At 34.1% G+C, this 22,901-nt stretch overlaps 1 protein-coding gene across 3 annotated transcripts in view; it reads right to left on the bottom strand.

Annotated features, from left to right (window-relative positions):
- LOC149802711 (EF-hand calcium-binding domain-containing protein 6-like) overlaps positions 1–22,901 on the bottom strand; it is a 48,000-nt gene that overhangs the window by 7,496 nt on the left and 17,603 nt on the right. For 2 of the 3 annotated variants that reach the window (XM_089952119.1, XM_089952120.1), the window contains 13 exons: positions 22,798–22,895; positions 21,968–22,065; positions 21,367–21,624; positions 20,995–21,132; positions 18,615–18,730; positions 17,555–17,611; positions 12,350–12,498; positions 11,271–11,470; positions 7,521–7,634; positions 6,938–7,114; positions 4,036–4,344; positions 2,550–2,796; positions 232–404 (listed from right to left, as the gene is read on the bottom strand). In XM_089952119.1, coding sequence (XP_089808245.1) covers positions 232–404; positions 2,550–2,796; positions 4,036–4,344; positions 6,938–7,114; positions 7,521–7,634; positions 11,271–11,470; positions 12,350–12,498; positions 17,555–17,611; positions 18,615–18,730; positions 20,995–21,132; positions 21,367–21,624; positions 21,968–22,065; positions 22,798–22,895 — 2,134 coding nt within the window. The remainder of the gene's footprint in view (positions 1–231; positions 405–2,549; positions 2,797–4,035; positions 4,345–6,937; positions 7,115–7,520; positions 7,635–11,270; positions 11,471–12,349; positions 12,499–17,554; positions 17,612–18,614; positions 18,731–20,994; positions 21,133–21,366; positions 21,625–21,967; positions 22,066–22,797; positions 22,896–22,901) is intronic. The other variant, XM_089952121.1, reaches the window with a different exon arrangement.

The raw sequence follows: 22,901 nt of genomic DNA, 5'->3' as shown, positions 1-22,901 counted from the left end.
TCTTTGAAAACTAAGACAAATATCTAGTTCACTTTAAAGTGTAGAAATAATTTAGTTATACCAAATTAATGACAAAATGTGTTATTTTTCCACTATCAGGACTTTAAACAAATGTTTCTACTAAATACATGTTTAATAATGAATTGTACATAACAATTCTCTGTATCCAAGGCTGATTTATAGCCAGTTGGGTCAACAGTAAAGCAGCTTCAATTTCATTCATTTACTCACCTTCCATCACCCTTGATGTCAAACTTGTCTGTCAGCATGTTCAGTTCATAGTCACTGAGATGAACACAAAGTTCTGTTAGTATGTCATGGAATTCTTCCCGGGAGACAAATCCTGTACCATATGGATCTAACTCAATAAACTCTTTTCTTAGGTCCTCCCACATGTAGTCAATCTGAAATAGAAAGAAAAGCTGAGATGCATTTTACAGAGATGAGGAGAAGGAGGACATTGGTGAAAAGTTCATGCCCTTGATGACAACTGATTTTGACTCAAAAGGTCATTATGATGATAAAAATAATGGCAAAGATGATGACAGCAATTTGCACATTTTTTATCAAGCCATTTTGGTACAGCTTGACATATAGACCACTTTGTCCATATGCATGTCCATACATCCATCTGTTTATCCCCTAGAATAAGATCAAGGTCAGAGTTTCAAATTATAAAACTTGATGTTAAAGATTTCTGCTTTAAAGCTAATTAAAAAGGCTTGACAAAAGGAGGGTTCACTGTTTATTATAAACCGTAAACATCAAAAAGAATCAAAAACCAATCTGCAAACTTTCAACAGCATTGTTATTATGATGCTGATGATTATGACTGCATGCATGTTACATAGTTTTTATTATAAACCTTTGCTATATGAAAGAAACAAAACAATCGGCAAGTATTTTGAATCATTGTCATCATCATTATTTTTATACTTTAGAGAATTATACATAAGCTTACAAAACTAAAAAAAACACACAGATAAAATGTACATTTTTGCCCAGTCTTGGAATGATAAAACTTTCATTACATTTCTCTGTACAAATTACACAAGTTGCCAAACCTTAATGACTTTATTCAATCAAATTACAAAATCCTGAAGAAATTATTATGCTAATACATAAAAGTTTCATGCATCCTGCAAAGAGTAACAATCCACAACTTTTACACAAGGTTGGAAGTTGCCATTATCCCTCTAAAAGGATTGCCCTGATCCTGCAACATTAACAAAAGTCACTAACATTCTTAAAGATTCTGAAGTAATCCAGTTACTTGTCTAAATGGATACAATGTAGCCAAAAACAGCAAAATATAGTGCTGTTTAATACCTGTACTTCTATTTATACTGTTTAATACCTGTACATCTATTTATAGTTTAATACCTGTACTTCTATTCATAGTTTAATACCTGTACATATATTTATAGTTTAATACCTGTACTTCTATTTACAAGTATACTGTTTAATACCTGTACATATATTTATAGTGTAATACCTGTACATATATTTATAGTGTAATACCTGTACATCTATTTATACTGTTTAATACCTGTACATCTATTTATACTGTTTAATACCTGTACATATAGTTTAATACCTGTGCTTCTATTTATACTGTTTATTACCTGTACATATATTGATAGTTTAATACCTCTACATATATAGTTTAATACCTGTACTTCTATTTATACTGTTTAATACCTGTACTTCTATTTATAGTGTTTAATACCTGTACATATCTTTATAGCTTAATACGTGTACTTCTATTTATACTGTTTAATACCTGTACATTTATTTATACTGAAGTTAGACATGCAGTAAGGATAATTATAATATTTGCCTACTCCTCCAACAGTTTGTACCCCTTACCATTTTTTAAAACCAAAAGTAACGAGTGTATAAAAAAATTCACAACACTTGGTCATTGCATTCATCAGATTAGAGTTTCTATCCCGATCATCACTAGGGGACCTCTAAAGCTGTCATCTTGTTCATGTTTTAAACAAATGGGAGTTTCTTTAATAATATGGCTGCCAAAAATGTGATATAGAATGCATAAGCTCTGAATAATTCCATAAATATGAATAACTTTGGGTGTTACATACCTTTAAAAACATTTATGAAGTTACACCTTTTAATGTTGTTTTATCTTTTTCGAAATATTAAAACTTAATATTGCAAATAATGAATGCATCTGACAACACAGTTTTCACTGAAGATGGACTTCTCTAGAAACCTAAGAAGGTTAGTGAGTAGTCTTATGTGGTTGTTTACATTTACAGCTTTTGTGAACACGATGACAATGTTAGGTTGTGAACATGATGACAAAGTTAGGTGCTGCCATGTTAGATATTATAAACTGGTAAATGAAATTACATTCTTTTGTGTTCTTTATATCTTTGATTTCATTTTTAAAATCAGTGGGAAGGGGGGAAACTGTTGTGCAGGATAGGCAAATAATATAGTAAGTCACTTCAAATGAATGAAGAATAACTTTTCATTGGATGATAACCATGACTACATTAAAGATGCCATCGTAAATAATGTACCTTAGAACGAAGATTATCTTGTAACATATCTGTGGCACAGTTCAGTTTCCTGGATCGAATCATGAAATCAGCATCACCTCGTTTTGGGGGACTAATCTTGGCATTTGGAAAGGCAGCAGATCTCTTCGAGAAACCAAAATGGCGGACAAATTCATGGTAGTCAAGAGTCTTGTCCACATTTGTAATAAATGTCTTCCATAACTCACGGATTTCTCCTCGAGTTACCTCAGGTTTAATTTCAGGAAACCTGAAAAATTAATTAATAATCACCCATTTACATTAATTGCTTCTATAGTGATATAGAAAGAAAATGTGATAGTCAAAAGTATTGCAACGAAAATAGCTTTATCAGTCATATGATTTTAATATGACACATATGAGGTCTTACATATGATTTTAGTATGACAGATGATCTTGCATATGATTTTAGTATGATGGGATCTTAAATATGATTTTGTATGATAGTGTCTTACATATGATTTTAGTATGATAGAGGATCTTAATATGAATTTTGTATGACAGGATCTTAAATATGATTTTAGTATGACAGAGGATCTTTATGTGATTTTGTATGACAGGATCTTAAATATGATTTTAGTATGACAGAGGATCTTATTATGAATTTTGTATGACAGGATCTTAAATATGATTTTAGTATGACAGAGGATCTTTATGTGATTTTGTATGACAGGATCTTAAATATGATTTTAGTATGACAGAGGATCTTATTATGAATTTTGTATGACAGGATCTTAAATATGATTTTAGTATGACAGAGGATCTTTATATGATTGTGTATGACTGTGTCTTACATATGAGTTTAGTATGACAGAGGATCTTAATATGAATTTTGTATGACAGTGTCTTACATATGATTTAAGTATAACAGAAGATTTTTATATGATTTTAGTAAAACATAGGATCTTAAATACGATTTTAGTGTCAGAGGATCTTGCATATGAATTTTGTATGACATTAAATTATGAAATACATTTCATCAATTTTTCTTTTTTTAAATGAGGATTCTATTTATCATATGTTGAAAATGAAAAATCTTACATAAAATTGCCAGTTAGAAAAATTAAATTTACATGCATTTGGGTGTCTGGGACATATCTTTGAACTGTATATCATAACATAAATTTTTTATTTCATAATTTTATATCTTAGCTAGAAATAAAATATGAACATCTGAAACGGTTTCAGTACTATCCTACAGAATTTGTCATTTTTGTTAAACTTTTGTGGATATCTCTTTAAAGGTGTAAATTATTTTACATCAAGTTGATCTAGATGGCTGCATTTGACTTGAGCAGTCTGAAGAACATCATATTCCAACATGAGAATATTGTACAGCATTTATCAGTATTTATTTTGAATTCAGCTTGTTACACTGATGTTGTATTCTTGCTTATTAATTCTGAGGAAAAAATAAGATCAAGAAGACAAATCCTATGATGACTGTTGAAAACAGAAGTACATGTACCTTCTTAGAAGTTGGTACATCAATTCCTGTGATATTCTCATGGAATTAATTTCATCTAAATCATGGAAAGCTCTTTCCACATCAGTGAAACGTTTTGCCAGTAGATCCTTTAAGATCTTAAATAGTTCTTGAGATGAGCGGCGTGTGACGGAATCTAAAGACTCATCTAATTTTAGCACATCAGGTTTCTGCTGTTGTAATTCTCCTTCTAATCTTGGAGTTGCTTCCTCTTGAATAGGTGGCATGGTGGGTTCATCTGCTCGGACAGGCTTGGCCATTTCTTTGTCAAAAAGACTAGGTGCCATACCCCTGAAGAAGAACAGAGAACACAATTAATTACAAATAAATGTATTGCTAAATAATTTTGTTTTCTTTGTTTTTTAATGAGGACGCAGACTCACAATGGCCATTTCATTGTTTTCTAATGAAGACACAGACTCACAATGGCCATTTCATTATTTTCTAATGAGGACACAGAATCACCATCGGCATTTCAGTGTTTTTTAATGAGGGCACAGCCTCACCATGGGCATTTCAGTGTTTTTTAATGAGGACACAGCCTCACCATGGGCATTTCAGTGTTTTTTAATGAGGACACAGCCTCACCATGGGCATTTCAGTGTTTTTTAATGAGGACACAGACTTACCATGGGCATTTCAGTGTTTTTTAATGAGGACACAGACTTACCATGGGCATTTCAGTGTTTTTTAATGAGGACACAGCCTCACCATGGGCATTTCAGTGTTTTTTAATGAGGACACAGACTTACCATGGGCATTTCAGTGTTTTTTAATGAGGACACAGACTTACCATGGGCATTTCAGTGTTTTTTAATGAGGACACAGCCTCACCATGGGCATTTCAGTGTTTTTTAATGAGGACACAGACTTACCATGGGCATTTCAGTGTTTTTTAATGAGGACACAGACTTACCATGGGCATTTCATTGCTCTTTTGAGCAAGATACATGTACTTTACCAAAGTTGCTCCAACAACATACTGTTATACATCCAACAGGCATCTCCTGTATTTTTCCCCTTTCTGCAACAAATCCATAGCTCTTCTGTGTTGGAGTTAAGGCCTCCAGCAAGTAAATATCCAAATTTGGCAAGAGTATTATCGTAGAAAATATTTAACATGCATTATTATTTGTAAAATCTGATTTTTTAACATGGATTTAATATATTTGGTAACTTAACAATATTCTTCTATGTGTATATATGTGTGTGTGTGTTGTGTGTGTGTGTGTGTGTGTGTGTGTGTGTGTGTGTGCACATGCAGTCAATTCAATAATTACTATATGTGTTCATCTTTGGACACCCTTAATTTCTAAATAGAATGTACACTAATTTCTAATTTTCAATACAGATATAGAATTTTAATTAAGAAACAGAAATTGAATTCAATACAGTAACCATTGCTTGAAGAACAAAAATGCTTATGTATGCTGCCTGTTAAAGACTCAAAAGTTGCCATTTTAAGATATGAAACACAGCTGTACATGAATGTCTTTTGGAAATATTTCAGAAATTAAGATTTCATAAGTTTTTATCATATACAGGTATTATTTACAAGCTAATGTTCATCAATAGACATGATATTATAAACTCAGCTGTAAATTCGGTTTTTAACTTAATCATTTCCACTGACAAAAAGCCAGTTAGATTCATTTAGTTACTGTATGTGTTTTTCTGGCATCTCAGGTGCACTTGTTGTTGTTGTTGTAGTTTTAGGGTTTAACACCATTTTTCAGCACACGATAGGCTATACATGGTACCCAGTATTAATGGTGGAGGAAGAACCCGGGAAATCCCCAGAAAGAACCACTGACTGTTGAGAAGCTACTGGCAAGCTTTCTCGCATAGCCACATTGGCCGAATCTGAGACTCGAACCCATGCAGACAGAGGTTAGATGGCAGTGATCCGTAATGGAGAACACTTTAGACCACTTGACCACTCGGGGCCTCCAGTGGACTTGTTATTTTGGTATAGGCAACACATAAAGTCAGTGGCCGCATGCTCAATGACTTCTCCACCTAAGATTTCACACAATACACATACAATTACATATAAGTATACGTTGTTCACTTAATCTTACTTACCTATACAAGAGTACCATGAAAGTGACATTATACTCCCACCCAGTATTTAATAGTCCTCCGTGTAGGCATTAATAGGGTATGGCTGACTCCAAACATTATTTACCAACAGGTCTTAATTGTCTAGACCTTTGGTCAAGGTATGCAACCTTGAACTAAACTTACTGTGCAGAAGCCATTCTTTTCTTATCAGACCATGACTTCTGACCTTTAGAACCCAGGTGTTAATGGTTTCTTATTACCCTAAATTCAAGCCATCCACAAAATTTAGTTGAAGATCTTGAATGACAAGCTTGAATAACAGTTTTTCTGAAGAATAAAAGAATTTTTCTTTAAGCCATAATATCTTTGATCTTTGATTTCTGAACCCCAAAATCAATAAGCCTTGTCCATATCTTGAGTGCAAGCCATTCTCAAACTCTGGTCAAGGTACATGGTCTGGAACTTAAGCTACTCTAGTTTTCATCCTTCAGTCACAGTTACTTGACCTTTGACCTTCTGACTCTAAAACTGACAAACTTTTTTCGTACTCTAAGTGCAAATTGTTCACTAAGTTCAGTCCAGGTTATTGTGTGGAAACCATTTTCTTTATTCCGTCATAGTGAGCATGACCTTTAACTTTTTACCACAAAATTGATAGGTTTCCTTACCCCAAATGCAAGACATGAATAAAACTTGGTAACTATAAAGGACAGAAAACTCGAGTTAGAATGCAGAAATGAAATAGGCAACAGATAGATGGACCAATGAACGAATCATAACATAATATGTTCCACCTTATGGCAAGTGTATAAAAACTTACTTTGTATCAAACTGCTGCATGAACTCGGCATATTTCACATTTCCATCTTCATCTAGTGGAATTCTGTCTATAAACGTATCATACTGGGAATCTGTCAGGGTCAGATGAAATCGGCTCTCAATGGCAGCTCGGAACTCTTCCTGGCTGATCACATTGGTTCCCAGCTTGTCAATACTCCTACAATTCAATGCAAAACTATTATATCAAAGTGAGCTTTGATACACTGAATGACATACTGTATCTGATGCCAAATTAATGAAAATTCTGGATATCAAATGTTTACTGTAAATTTAATACTGAATTTGACTCTTCAGTGGTAAGGCCAATTCAATCCAAATTTCTTGCTATAAATAAAACAGATATTCACTTGCAAGAATCATTTGTGCATAAATTAACATACTAGAAAACACAGAAATGTATAGCTTACCCTGCAACAAATCTGAGTATATAAATTATCTACCCAAATTCATCTACTCAAATTCTCTACCCAAATTCATTATTTTTTGTCTTGCATAGTTTACAAATTACAGAAATATGACTATAAGATAGGTAACAAAGTGTTAAACAGATTCTATCCACTCACTTGAATGTGCCAAGAAGTGAAAGGAAATCTCTCTGGAACATGTTCATGAGCTGAGACTCAATGGCACTCAGTGTTGATAAACCTCCCTCAGAGTCTGGTCTGTTGTCATTAAACCTGTTGTGAGAACAATTGCTATTTATAAAAACGAAAAGAACATGCGCATCATTTTAAAATAAATAGTTGATTTTCTTACAATTTATCTGATAATAAGTCCATGTATGATGATAAACAACACCCACCACTTCGCAGTTATTTTTAAAAATCTGGCAAATTTTTATTAAGGATATAACTGTCATAATAAGCCTATGTTTTGACAAATTTATGAGGCTGACCCTTTGGTCTTATCATAGGAGAAATATCATATTAAAGCCCTCTTGTCTTATCATAGGAGAAATATCATATTAAAGCCCTCTGGTCTTATCATAGGAGAAATATCATATTAAAGCCCTCTTGTCTCATCATGACATAAATGCTGTAAAAGGCCCCTGCATTATCATTGAATAAAATACTGTAATAGGCCCTCTAGTCTTACCATAGCCTACATTCTGTAATAGGCCCTGTTCTTATCATTGCATAAATATTGTAATACATACCCCAGTCTTATCATGGGAGAAATAATGTAACATGCACCCATATATGAATTACAACATAATTGGTTGACAGATCATGTTACACACTGCACATTCCATTCATTCATTTACTGAATAGTGTATAACATGATCTTTTGGCACAATATGCCATGACAGATCTGAGGCTGCAATGTTCATGACTGGATTCATGTCATACAATGGTAAAAACAGTAATTATTATTATTATTATTGTTGAAATCAGTACAGTTTTGTTAATATGATCTTTGTTTATTAAAGTTTTACTTTAATTTGATTGAAAAGTTTGTTTTGTGGTTAGACCTGTTCAAGGAGACTTTGACTGGCTCCATGAGATTGCTGGTTTTGTAAATGCAGTATTCCCTCACTATAATGCTGTTCAGGTGATCCGTAAACATGTACTATGATATAAGTTAGGTTACGTTGGGATACATTATATGGAAAATTATTGCAAATCACATATGTAAAACTTCATCCTATTGGTTGAAAGTTGATCACATGGTATTAACTATTCTACAGTCATACATTATGATAGTGACCAGTCTATGTGATCCATTGCCTGCCACAGAATAAACAAACATTCTCAGCATCATCTAGTTTTCATTATACTGTTTTAAATTTCTATTTAATGTCTGTTTATGATATAATCTGTCCAATTAGTAGATGATGATTGTTTACTTGTAGCAGATGATGTCTCCCATAACCACTTAGTCTTGTATCAAAAATGGACATCATAGCTCCAGGTCCAACATGGTGGATTACCTGCATACGGACCTTTTTTTCAGCATATATTGAATGAGCAGTCTTGCTCTGTATATTGATACAAATAACCTTAAAATAATTTGTGTACAAAATGAATTCATTAATTTTAGCTACATTTCAAGATGCTTATGTGAAAGAGCTACAGGCACAGACACCATCTGCTATGCTAAGCTGAACAAACTTTAGCCAGCAAGGATAATTAGAGGAAAATAGTTGTGTGAAACTTTTCTGTTTGTACTTTTGTTCTATAAAAAAACGAATGCTAGTTACATGAAAGTCTATTTATCCAAACAAGGCTTTTGAGTTGTCTGTACTAACTCTATGTTAGAACTAAATAACCCAACAAACATTTATCACACGGGCATATGTCAATGTTTATAGGAACCAAGAAATCCATTAAAACTACCAAAATAAAAGTGAATTTACAGTATTTATATGGAAGCTAGAATTAATAAAATCTTGAAATATATTGACAAGCTTTTTATAGTCAGAATGCATTTCTACTGTCTTGGCTTGTGTATAACACATATCCAAGTCAGACGGCAATGACTGAAGGCATTTCTACTGTCTTGGCTTGTGTATAACACCTATCCAAGTCAGATGGCAATGAATGAAGGCATTTTTACTATGATCTTGGCTTGTTTATAACACATATCCAAGTCAGATGGTAATGATTGAAGGCATTTCTACTATCATCTTGGCTTGTGTATAACACATATCCAAGTCAGCTGGTAAAAAGTGAAGTCATTTCTACTGTCTTGGCTTGTATATAATAGATATCCAAATCAGATGGCAATAACTGAAGGCATTTCTATTGTCTTTGCTTGTGTATAACACTATCCCAGTCAGATGGCAATGATTGAAGGCATTTCTACTGTCTTGGCTTGTGTATAACACACAGCCAAGTCTGAGAGCAATAACTGAAGGCATTTCTACAGTCTTTGCTTGTGTATAATAAATATCCAAGTCTGATGACAATAACTCTAGTCATTTCTACTTTCTTGGCTTGTGTAACACATCTAATTTTGAACAAAGCAGACTCATATCTACTGGCATATAATATGTTGACAGTTCAGAGTCTGTATTGTCTGCTTAAAAATTATTATTAGACTCTATAGAATAGGCTCAGATCTATAGGAAGATTATGTAATATCCGAAAGACTGGATCCATGCTATTCATAATTAAGTGCACATTATACATATTAAAGCATGATAATCAAACTGAAATCAAGCATTTCTATAAATATTTGTAATTTCTGAACTGAAGAAAAAGACAATTTTTTTTAATGATATAGAAAGGAACAAATAATTATCCCCTTAAATTCTCTAACTCCTGTGTTTCTTCCATTCCACAATCAAAACAATTAAGTGCCACCCAGTTTGTGCTTAACCTGTACTTAAAATCAAATACACAGAATGCAGTCAAGCATAAAAATAAATCACCTTCCAAATGTACTGTAATCCATCACCCATGCATTATAAAAATACAAAATAAATCATAACTGACCACAATGATTCTCTGACTGTTGTTAATACATTTAGCTTCTGTTTCTGCAGTGAACTGTTGTTGTTTTTTTTTCAGGATGAATTTTATCTATATTTTTGTAGTGAGTCTGTATAAGCATTATTTTAAGGTAACTATTAGCATTCAGTCTATATATTTTCTCCATGACATTCAATAGTGAATCATGAAATTGTTTTGAAAAACAAGAATAAAATTTAATCCGTACCTTATCAAAACTTTTTCAAAATGGGGTTAATGTGAGAGTCTGATTCAGTTCTGGTGCTATGCCAAGTGTTACAGTTACTAGGCTAAAATAATGTCTAAGTTTTGCATTACAAATATTTGAGACTGATAACTAACTTTTGAAGCAGTGTGTGTGTGTGTGTGTGTGTGTGGGTGGGTGGGTGGAAATGACACCATCAATTGTATCAACATATATACCAAAACATACCTAATAAACTACATTTGTCTCTGACAAGTAGTTTTTGCAAAAGGATTAAACAAAATAAGCTTAAAATATCCCAAATTTATTTTTAAAAATTGAATAATTGCTGTAGTGTCATATCTGCATATGCATACAAATGTTGTAGCCTATCTAATTTATCTATACAGAAGCTTTGCTGGACTCGCAGACAGACTGGACCAAATTAAGATGACATCCTTGCTGCAAGTAGTGAGTGTAATAAAACTTGGATCACTGAAAGTGATTCTGACATTTTAAAATAATATATCAGCCTGTTTGAAGGTTGAAAAGAAAGAATAGAGCAGAACAGATGAAATTCCCATACAAACCAAAACTATTCCACAGCACATCACACCAGTGCGGCACATCTAATTGCACGCTTAATTAAAAATTTGATAACTAACAGTCGGACTAGCCTGTGCTTTTTGTTAGTCAGAATGTTGTGAGTCATGCCCTGCTCACTGCGATCCTGGAAACGGTGCAGAAATTCTCGGTAGGGAATTGTGCCATCTCTGCGTGCTGATACACTGCATCGAGACAAGAAGGCTGCTAGGAATTTCTTCTCCAGTTTCAAACCAAACTGTGCAAGGACAGCCAGGAAGACATCGTAGGGCACCTTTTGAGGGAGGAATAAGTTTGAACAAAAATGAAGATTAATTTAGTCATAAAATCATAAATAAAACAGGATTAACATTTAATCCATCAATGAAGCATGAGGATATTTTTCAAAGCATTTAATTTTCTTTACATAAGGAACCTGGTATCATAAAATTTAAATGTCAGAAAAAAATGATATAGAAATAAAAAATATAAATTTTAAAAAATCATGTTCTGCCTGTAAATTAATAAGACTGATTTGATTTGCTAAGAGTGTTGTAACAAATATCATTTACCAAACAAAATGCAAGCAAGAAGTTGTTATTGTCACTACTGTCTCAGTTGCCCATGCCATTTTTCGGCAAGGAATTATTGTAAGTCATAGAAAATAAAAAATAAACTCCATAGACTATGATCTATTTTTAAATATATATATTTATATTTTGGCATGCATGTATCAGGAATGTATCTGAGTTGTCCAACTGAGTGGATGGAATAGCCCTTGATATGCAGGCTTATAAACTCCACAGACTATGTGCATGTATCAGGAATGTATCTGAGTTGTCCAACTGAGTGGATGGAATAGCCCTTGATATGCAGGCTTATAAACTCCACAGACTATGTGCATGTATCAGGAATGTATCTGAGTTGTCCAACTAAGTGGATGGAATAGCCCTTGATATGCAGGCTTATAAACTCCACAGACTATGTGCATGTATCAGGAATGTATCTGAGTTGCCCAATTGAGTGGATGGAATAGCCCTTGATATGCAGGCTTATAAACTCCACAGACTATATGCATGTATCAGGAATTTATCTGAGTTGCCCAAATGAGTGGGTGGAATAACCCATCATATGTTGGCTTAAAAAAAAGAGGCCTGTCTTCTTCATCACTTACAGTTCCCTTTACTTCTGTGTCCTTGGATTCAAATGCTTCCCTCATCTGGAGGAATCCCTCACGGAACTTATTCTTCAGCCAAATTTCCACATCCAGAGACTGTTTACGCTCAATCTCCTTACGACGAGGTGTCCTCTTGGAAGAGGCTTCTGTGAAAAATGATCCAAAACTTCTTGATCAATCTGAAGTGTATGATTAATCAATAAACTTGGAATACATTTTTAAATTATACAAAAAAGCCTTTAAATTTCAATTCTATTGATTATAAAATCATACTTTCTATTTGTTTTCTAACTTCTTCTCTAACATTGATCCAATTTACACCAAAATGTAACACTGACGAGATTACATAACAATAGTAATTTATTCTTGGCAACATTGAAACTCCTTTGAATACTACCAATCTGAAAAGAATCCTTTTTTAGGCCTTGAACTTAATATTACAGTATTTAAGTTATACACAAGACAAACTCTGAGCTTACTGTTGACATGTTCTTACACTGTATCAACTAGTTTTTTCACATCAACTCATTTTTCAAGCTTTTGCAAGCTACATAACTCCATAAAAATTACAAAGAAACCATAAGTCAGTTGCATTGTACATACATTATTGCGAATGACATATTTCCAAAAGAGTGGGGTCATGGTAGTTGTGTGAAAGAAACTGCAGTTTAAATGAGATGGTCACACCCAATGAAAATGATATTGCACAATTTCAGATGCATATGTAGTGTTAGGTTGTTTTTTTAGGAACTCAAAAAAGCAATTTTCTTAAATTGTGATGCACACAAAAACAGGGCATAAAGAACAAAATTTATCAGGATCCCCAAAGCCTAGTTTGAAGGATAATGACAATAACAATAATAAAGTCTTTATTTTCAGAGGGTTACTCAAATATACATGTATTAGATTTATAAAATTAATCAGGCTCTCGAAAGGAAACGACCATGAAGACTACAAATATATGAAAGTCAATGTACAAGCATGCACCAAAGTGCAGTTATTTACAATTTCTTCTGACAGGAAAAGTTGAAGGCAGTGGATAACAGTATGATATTGTAAAGAAAATAGAAAAGGGAGGAAGCTGGAGAAATGAAAGACTATTTATTAATCATACAGATATATAATGTAGCCATTTTCCTATTCTGTGAAGGAGCTTCTTTTACATATTTTGGTGAACTATTCCAAATCAAATGGCTAGAGCAGAGGTGGGCAAACTTTCCAGTGCAAGTGCTGCATACACAAATTTACACCTTGTCATGGTCCGCATAATTCATTAAGTAAAATAATTAATATTTGAAATAGCAAAAACAAAAGGTTTTTCTAAATAACATCTAATTAATTTTCAATTGTTTATTATGTTGTTAATGTTTGAAAACTTACACTTAAACTTCAAAAGAAGCACATTTATTTGATAAACAGGGTAACATAAACAGAGTCAGTGCGAATGATGACTTGTTCCTAGGCCGCATGAAAACCCTTGGCAGGCCGCATGAAAGCCCTTGGCAAGACACATGCAGCCCACGGGCCATAGTTTGCCCACCCCATTGTTTTTTTGAATTTTGTAATTATTATTTGGTTTTGGAATCTTGAAATTATTACTTGATATAGATCATCTGGATGTGCTTGTTGTTGCTTCAGCATTATAGTTTTGAGGTACTAAGGACCCTACTGGTTTGAAATTTTGTACTTAACTTTAGACTTTCTAGTAAATATCCTTTCTTTAATTTAAAGTCTTCCTAGTCCATTGTATCAATGGAATCTGTGTCATTTTCCCCAGATATTCATTTCTTGAGTCGAAATAGTTTAGACAGTTAAGTTTGACAACAATTTCCCCATTCCAAATAAAATAATCAAAGTAGGGCTTAAACTAGCTTGAATAAAACCCAACTTGGTGAGAAAAGGGGCAAAATTACGTGTTTAACCTTTGATAGTTTGATAACAAGCAGAGTGTAAATGAGACATTTTTCATTACTTGTCTAATGTGTTCACTCCATATAGGCTGTTATTGACATGCACAACAAGAATAATATAATGTGTGACAACATGCAGTGAGGCATTCTTATAAGAAAGATCCTGTATTGCTTCAGATAATCTTGATTTCTTTGTGGTTTAATACAGAATACATCTAGTCTTTGATATATTTAGAGTCATTCCATTCTGTTTACACCAAGTTTCCAAATCATCTTGGGCCCCTTGCCTGGTGCTACTAAGAGAACTGTTCAGCAGAGAATTATGGTATCATCAGCACACAGATTTATAGTTTAAATATTGTTTTGTAAGTAAAGAGGCAACTAATCATGAAGATCAAAAACAGAAGGGCACTGATTAGAAGACCATAAGTAAGAAAGTTTGCAAGTAGCTTCTCGTGGGTAGGTGGTTGTTCCCGTGGTTTTCCCGGGTTCTTCCTCCACCATTAATACTGGCCGCCATGTATAGTCTATGGTGTGCTGAAAAATGGTGCTAAATCATTAGACCCTACAACAACAACAACATATTTACTGTGACTTTCTTGGTACCTTTCTGTGAGATAAGATGAAAACCATTTTATAGCAGTCTATCCAAATTTATAAAACTGATGTTTCTCCAAAAGATTTTTATGGTCAACTAAGTCAAATGCTTCTTTGAAATCAACCATAGCTGTCCTTATAAATTTTCCCTCTTCTAGTGCTTTTAACCATTTATGTACCATTGATATTAAAGCTGTTTTACAGAGTGATTGGGCCAAACTCCCAATTAGTTTTCATGAAGTACTTGTAGGTTTTTACTTAAAAAGAAATCAGTTTAACAGTTATGTATATGTTCTTCAATTAATCTGGAATGGGTTGGAAGCATTATGACCATGTTTTAGTGATTTTGTAATTGTGTTCATGCTGGCATCTGTGTGTGTATGTGTGTGTCTCTCTCTCTCTCTCTCTCTCTCTCTCTCTATATATATATATATATATAGATGTATATTAGTAGTAGCATGTATATGTTCTTCAATTAATCTGGAATGGGTTGGAAGCATTATGACCAAGTTTATGTGATTTTGTAATTGTGTTCATGTTGGCATGTGTGTGTGTGTGTGTGTGTGTGTATGTATATATATATATATATATAGTAGTAGCATGTATATGTTCATTTATATTCTGAAAATCCCTGAGAGATTTTCATATGGAACTCCTTGTAGCAAGTATCAATTGGACCATCAATTCACAATGTACCTGCATCAACATTATCTGTTTTCGTGGACAAGGGTAATAAACAGATCAGAAAGAACCTGAAATTGCCTGGACTGTAAGCTGTCATTGTATATTTAATTACTTTTAGCCAAACTATCAAAAGCCAAACAAATCTCAAGCACTTAACTTAGTCAGTACTGAATTACCCATGCATAAGCTTTTATTTTATTGTAAACAGTTATATAAAAGGAAAAATACATAAATACACATGGTGGGTATGTAAAAAAAAAATCACGTTTCCCCATTTTATTTTTTTACAGCCAACCATATGTGAAGTACATGCAATGTGCCAAAATCTCAAGCCACTAGCCACAGCAGTATGGAATCCTGTGTGCTAATTCCTGTGTTAAAACCTTAAGCCACATCAGTATGGTGTCCATCGTGTCATTATGAATGTGCCAGAATCTTAAGCCACTAGCCACATCAGGTGGTGTCCATTGTGTTATTATGAATGTGCCAGAACCTTAAGCCACTAGCCACATCAGTATGGTGTCCAATGTGTCATTATGAATGTGCCAGAATCTTAAGCCACTAGCCACAATGATATGGTGTCCACTGTGTCATTATGAATGTGCCAGAATCTTAAGTCACTAGCCATATCATACAATGTGTCAGAATCTTAAGCCACTAGCCACATCAGTATGGTGTCCATTGTGTCATTATGAATGTGCCAAAATTGTAAACCACTAGCCATATCAGTATAGTGTACATTGTGTCAATATGAATGTGTCAGAATCTTAAGGCACAAGCCACATCAGTATGGTGTCCACTGTGTCATTATGAATGTGTCAGAATCTAAAGCCACTAGCCACAGCAGTATGGAATCCTGTGTGCTAATTCCTGTGTTAAAACCTTAAGCCACTAGCCACATCAGTATGGTGTCCATTGTGTCATTATGAATGTGCCAGAATCTTAAGCCACTAGCCACAGCAGTATGGAATCCTGTGTGCTAATTCCTGTGTTAAAACCTTAAGCCACTAGCCACATCAGCATGGTGTCCATTGTGTCAATATGAATGTGCCAGAATCTTAAGTCACTAGCCACATCAGTATGGTGTCAGCTGTGTCATTATGAATGTGCCAGAATCTTAAGTCACTAGCCATATCATACAATGTGTCAGAATCTTAAGCCACTAGCCACATCAGATGGTGTCCATTGTGTCATTATGAATGTGCCAGAACCTTAAGCCACTAGCCACAACAGTATGGTGTCCACTGTGTCATTATGAATGTGCCAGAATCTTAAGTCACTAGTCATATCATACAATGTGTCAGAATCTTAAGCCACTAGCCACATCAATATGGTGTCCATTGTGTCATTATGAATGTGTCTGAATCATAAACCACTAGCCACATCAATATGGTGTCCATTGTGTCATTATGAATGTGCCAGAATCTTAAGCCACTAGCCACAGCAGTATGGAGTCCTGTGTGCTAATTCCTGTGTTAAAACCTTAAGCCACTAGCCACATCAGTATGGTGTCCATTGTGTCATTATGAATGTGCCAGAATCTTAAGCCACTAGCCACAGCAGTATGGTGTCCATTGTGTCAATATGAATGTGCCAGAATTGTAAGCCATTAGCCATATCAGTATGGAGTCCATGGTGTCAATTTAAAGCTCATAATATCCACTCTGACTTAATATAGACATGAGGTCATATCAATATCTATGCCTCACATGGTTGTGTCATTAACAAAGCAAAAACAAATCTTATTTCTATCATTGTCTTGTAATACTTAAAGACGATGGACTCTTGTTGGCGGGGGTACTATCTTGCATAAATGTAAAGAATTTGACAAATATTAGTATTCACAGAAATCATGACATTGCATGGATAAGATTAAAGATTCTCCCAAAACAATAAATTAAAAATCATATATGAATTTTATCCTTCCAACCTAAGAATGGTCAGATTCGGACATTTCATTTGTGTGATCAGTATGGACACCAGGATGAATATGACATAAAAGTTACATTACCAAAAGTACCACCAAGAGCTTCCTTTTCCTTCTTTGTCATTTTCAATTTCTTTCTCTCTGTTTTATTAATGATATATACATGTAGATCAATATCAGCACACTAAGACAGAAAGGTAGGCTGACTGACAGACTGACAGATTAACAATTAAAGAAATAAACTATAAAAGTTACATAGAAAATGAGATAGACATGAGATAAGCATCATAATAAGAAAAAAAATAAGACACAAAGACTGTCACATCAAAGTGGTAATATAGTAATGTGGATTATAACACAGGACACAAACATTTTAATATGGCAGATAAGGTTGTAATTACAAATTCTATACTAGTACATATACTATCAATTGATAAGAATTGTAAACTTAATGATAGAAAAGTCAGACCAAAAATCTTACATAGCTTACCATATGTACTTGATTATAAGTCAAGTCAGACCACAAATAACAAAGATCCTGATCTTCTATAGCATGATGCACCTGCCAATCCAGGTCTATCTTCTTTGTTCTACTGATTACTCCAAACAAACTGCACAGACCCAGATATACTGGCTTATTATGCAACAGCAGATCTGGGTCTGTGCAGTTTGCAAAAGGACTTACCTTATAAGTGAGTAAATATGGTAATAATCAATTATTCCCCTAAAATATTTCTTAAATCAAAGATTATACTTACTGACACTGTAACAATGTGAGCAAACTAGATTTTTGGAAGAATCTGCAAATTTGAATTTTCTAGTTCAAGTGGGCTTTTTAGAGAACTCTTCAGGTTCAACTTTGGTAACACTGAAGTTATTGAAGCCTCTCTCATGTAATGTCGGAAATGAAAAATAATTTACATTTTGATAAAGTGTCTGTGAAAAATTAAGAAGGCACTGGAATTTAGATATTTGGTACTTCCAAGAATAGAAAATCTGGCTTCACTTTGTCTATATCTTCATAAATATTTGCAATAAATATAAATATTGTCTCAATTCTGCATTGCAGCTGAAATTCTGCAATTTCTAAATAGAATCATGGCTTGATCAGCCTGCAGTAATTGGTAGGAGATAAAATACGGACCTGATTCTGTGATTGGGGACAGTCTGCCATTTTCACGAGAATCTCCTCGTAATGTTATTCCCAGTCTGTTCAGGAACTTCTCACCATCCATTGTCCCTATGTTATCTGGGTCATACCTGGAGAAGGGAAACAATTTTATTACATGAATCAAGACAAATTAATTCCTTACATGCAATAACCCCTAAAAACAAAACCTATAATCCTCTGCAAATTTCATTTTAAAAATCTGTCATTTCTATTGGCCCATATGTCTTTTTTGGTTGGTCTATAATGCAGTTTTTCATGTTTTCTGCAAGTTACATTAAATCTTTTCTTATATTCAATTTAATATTAATAATCATGTCAGGCAGAAAATATACAGTGCAAGACATTTCTAGTGTATGTTTCCATCTTGCATGCATCTATGTCATCATTCCCAAGATAAAGGGTGTTTCCCATCCCACACATCACTCACTAAAATATCCTGTGAATGCCAAATTATTACTGATTTTTCTTTCTTTCCATCTTTTTACATGATGGTTCCAGTCAGTGGCATACTAAGGGTATATGGCACCTGGGGCAATGATGAAGGTCCAAATGGGTTTTGGCACCCCAAGCCCTCCTACCCCATGGTCTTAGTTCCCCATGACTTCTGGCATGGGTAACTAATCCATCTGCCCTACCCCTGCTGCCCCCCACCCCACCCCCCAGACAAAGGACATGACTATGCATTTGACCCTTAACATAAATCTGATGGTAAAATCTGCTGCAGTGGCACGAATGCTTATTACGTGTCACACAGCATATTTAAGCATATTAAACAAACATGACAACAAATGTCCAGTGTTTTGGATTATCTATCAATCAATGCACCTTCACAAATCAAATGATAATATGTAGCTGTAGAGAGATTTGCCAAGAGGAATTTTGACTGCACACGATAACAGCTTTTTCATTTGTTTTGGGACTTGAGACATACTGATTAAAAGAATGCAGTGGCTTAGTACGTGGCAATAGTCAATATGACTCTTATTATAAAAATGCATTTCTGAGTCCAAAATTACGCCAGAAATTTATTCCCAGAACTGACACGCTAGGAGCCATTGTAATAATCAGGACATATTTGGAAATTAAGACTAATCACATATACTGAAGTAAAATTTTAACAGATCTTATCTTTAATCTTATCGAAAAATTTAGCAACAGTAGAATTTTACCAATCTGAAAGACAAACAAACAAAAATAAATTTTATTATTAAAACTGAAAATAATAGAATACAACTAAATAAAAAACAAACACAACTGAATTAATCAGTCAGTTCTTTGTACCAATTTAAGTCAGTCAATGTTAACATTAGAATCAGGATCCAAGTAAATGATAAGAATAAATAAGTTTTAGGCATTAATTTTATTCACAGCTCTCACTTTTCTGTGAGTTTCAATATATAGATGAGACCAAGAGGGAATTCCAAGTGAAAATAAAAGAACACTTCAGGGATATCCAAAATCACAAAGATTCCCCAGTGTCTAAGCATTTTAATTTATATGACAACATCATAATCTGTTTTGTTCAAAGTTTGTTTTAGATATTAATGATACAATATTTTGAAAGTGTCACATATTTTAGTCTTTTAAACCACAAATTAAATATTAGTCATCATTCACTTTGAATTAATTCACAATGCCTTCAAAATTCATTATCTGATTTGCATTTTCTTTCTAAATTTCATGTTGTCTCAGTCAGTTTCTTTTATCTTCCTTATTAAATGTACAGTCAAATTTGCCTTGAAGATCACCTGTATTCAGCAATCACCTCAACAATCTCTTTCTTTTGGTCTCTTCCACCAAACTATTATAGAAATCAATATCACAACCATCTGATATAAAAGACGAGGTTTCAATTCCTAGAGGACACCACTTAACGACAGATTTAATTATAATACTATCTGTTATGGACTTATCTGAAAACATGCACTCTTATTCTCCCCCACACTACTGCTCCTTGCTTTTATCATCAGGGAATTATGATACACAAATATAGGGGAAAGAACTGGACCCTACATACACATGTCATTTACTGGCAATCTGTGCACCTACTGGTAATCTGTGTGTCTACTGGCAATCTGTGTGCCTACTGGTAATCTGTATGACTACTGTCAATCTGTGCACCTACTGGTAATCTGTGTGCCTAATTTGTCTTATTTATAATAATTCTGTGTGACCTTTTTGTCATGTCTTTTCCCATTGTCATTAATATCAGAAACAAAGACAAACAAGATCTACAGGGGAAAAAATGGAATGCATGTACACAGGCTCTGATACAGTGCAGGGTAGTAACATGGCCCCTGGACCCCCAGTTTTGAGAAATTCATAAATCAGTATAGTTACATCTCTAACTTACTTCTGCCAGAGCTTCTCAAACTCATCATCATCCATGTAGAACATGAGTTTGTTGAGCATCTGTTTGAACTCAGGCTTGAGAATTCGGCCAGATCCACCTGGATTTAGCTGGGGTATCAAGTCTGCTATGTCAAGGAATCTGAAAAAAGAATTAATGTTTACAACATTCATCTACATTAATTCAACTAAAATCAATATTTATCTTGCATACAACACATTATTTGAAACTGTCAAGTTTGGTTAAGTGTTACTGATTGATGCAAAGATAAAATATATGTCTGTCTGACTGTCTGTCTATCTGTCAGTGTGTCTGTATTCATGCATGTATGTAGGTATGTATGTATGTATGTATGTATGTATGTATGTCATCTACCTCTGTTTTGCCTTCTCCTTGAGTTGGGCATGAACCTGTGAGGCATTCATAGTGGCTTTGTCCAGGTGATGTCTCTGTACAGGATCCATCCATGTGGGGTATGAGTCTTCTTGTGGCAAGTCACGGAAACAAGAGAAGAATTCTGTGTAGTTGAGCACAGCACGGTCTTTGAAACCTATCCTCTCCATAAGCCTTGTGAACTGTGACTGTGTTACCTGTCTGTTAAGGATGGTTGTCAGAATTCTATGCATGGCTTCCCTGAAATTGAAAGACAAATATCAGCACAATAAGTACAAATTGTGAACACTACATACTTCAATATTATATCATCTGGGATAGCCTGCAAATCCCTCAGACTCCAAATTCTTTGTGCTGGTAAAAAAAAAAACAAACATATAGTCTGAACAGCTAAAGGGGTATAGAAATTAAGAGAGACCTTGATGTCTAAAAAAAAAATGACTGTCCGAAATACTCCTCCTCTTACTTCTTCACATGTAAATCTTTGCCAGCATCTTATCGACCAAACTAAATTTCTTGAACTTGTTGAACCATCAAAGCAAAATATGTAAATATAGGTTATTCTGAAAGGTAAAACTGTTACCTAGAAACATTGCCTTTTCCCTCTGGGTCATTATCCCGGAACTTCTTCCTCACTTCATAGAAACTTCCCCTAACTCTCTGTCGCAGCAGCATTTCCAGCTGTAAAGCAATGAATCACAAGACGTGAAAATAATAATCCCAACCTGTGGAAACATTCTATTTTAGAAACTTAGTCTATTTTCACTATTCTAGATCTACAAAATATTACAGCAGAAGTATAACTAGAAATATACTGATTCATACTTAATATAAAATGTCACATAAAAGGTTCAAAATAAATGTTAAAAAAGTGAAAATAAAATATAATGATACTATTACATGTGTGATCTAAGGAGGTTTTTCATGATGAGAACAAATGTAAGATGTAGTGTAATGTTAAATATGACGAGTTTCATAAACACTGTAACAAACAGTTATTATTATTTATTTTCACATCAGCAAGGAATGTGGAGAAGGAATGTGCAAAACTTATCAAACAGTTGAAAAGATAAAGATTGTGGGAGTCACAAAATCAGTGACAGTCTTGGGAAAGGGGTCTTGATTCTGCTAAGAAGCTGGGTCAGCATTTTGATATTGGGTTGATCTATTGGGCCGCCATTCTGAATTTACCCAATCATATTCTGTATGCAAGTTTATAGGCATTTATTTTGGTATACATGTACACACATTTTGCGATGGTATATATATATATATATATATATATATATATATATATATATATATATATGTGTGTGTGTGTGTGTGTGTGTGTGTGTGTGTGAGAGAGAGAGAGAGAGACACAGATAGCACATCAGAAGGCCAGGCAAGCAGGCAGACATATGTTGACCCTACCTCATCAATCTCCAATCTGGCTTGAGTTGAAGCACGAGATAAACGGGACTCATTGCGACTAGGGTTATCCGCCCGGCTTGAAAGGTCCTGACGGTTACCTTTAA

This window comes from Sinohyriopsis cumingii, chromosome 3 (genome assembly GCF_028554795.1).
Source record: "Sinohyriopsis cumingii isolate HCF-2022 chromosome 3, ASM2855479v2, whole genome shotgun sequence".
Classification (NCBI taxonomy): Eukaryota; Metazoa; Mollusca; class Bivalvia; order Unionida; family Unionidae; genus Sinohyriopsis; species Sinohyriopsis cumingii.
The sequence above is the reverse complement of the archived record's forward strand: the minus strand, read 5'-3'. Positions and strand labels throughout refer to the sequence as shown.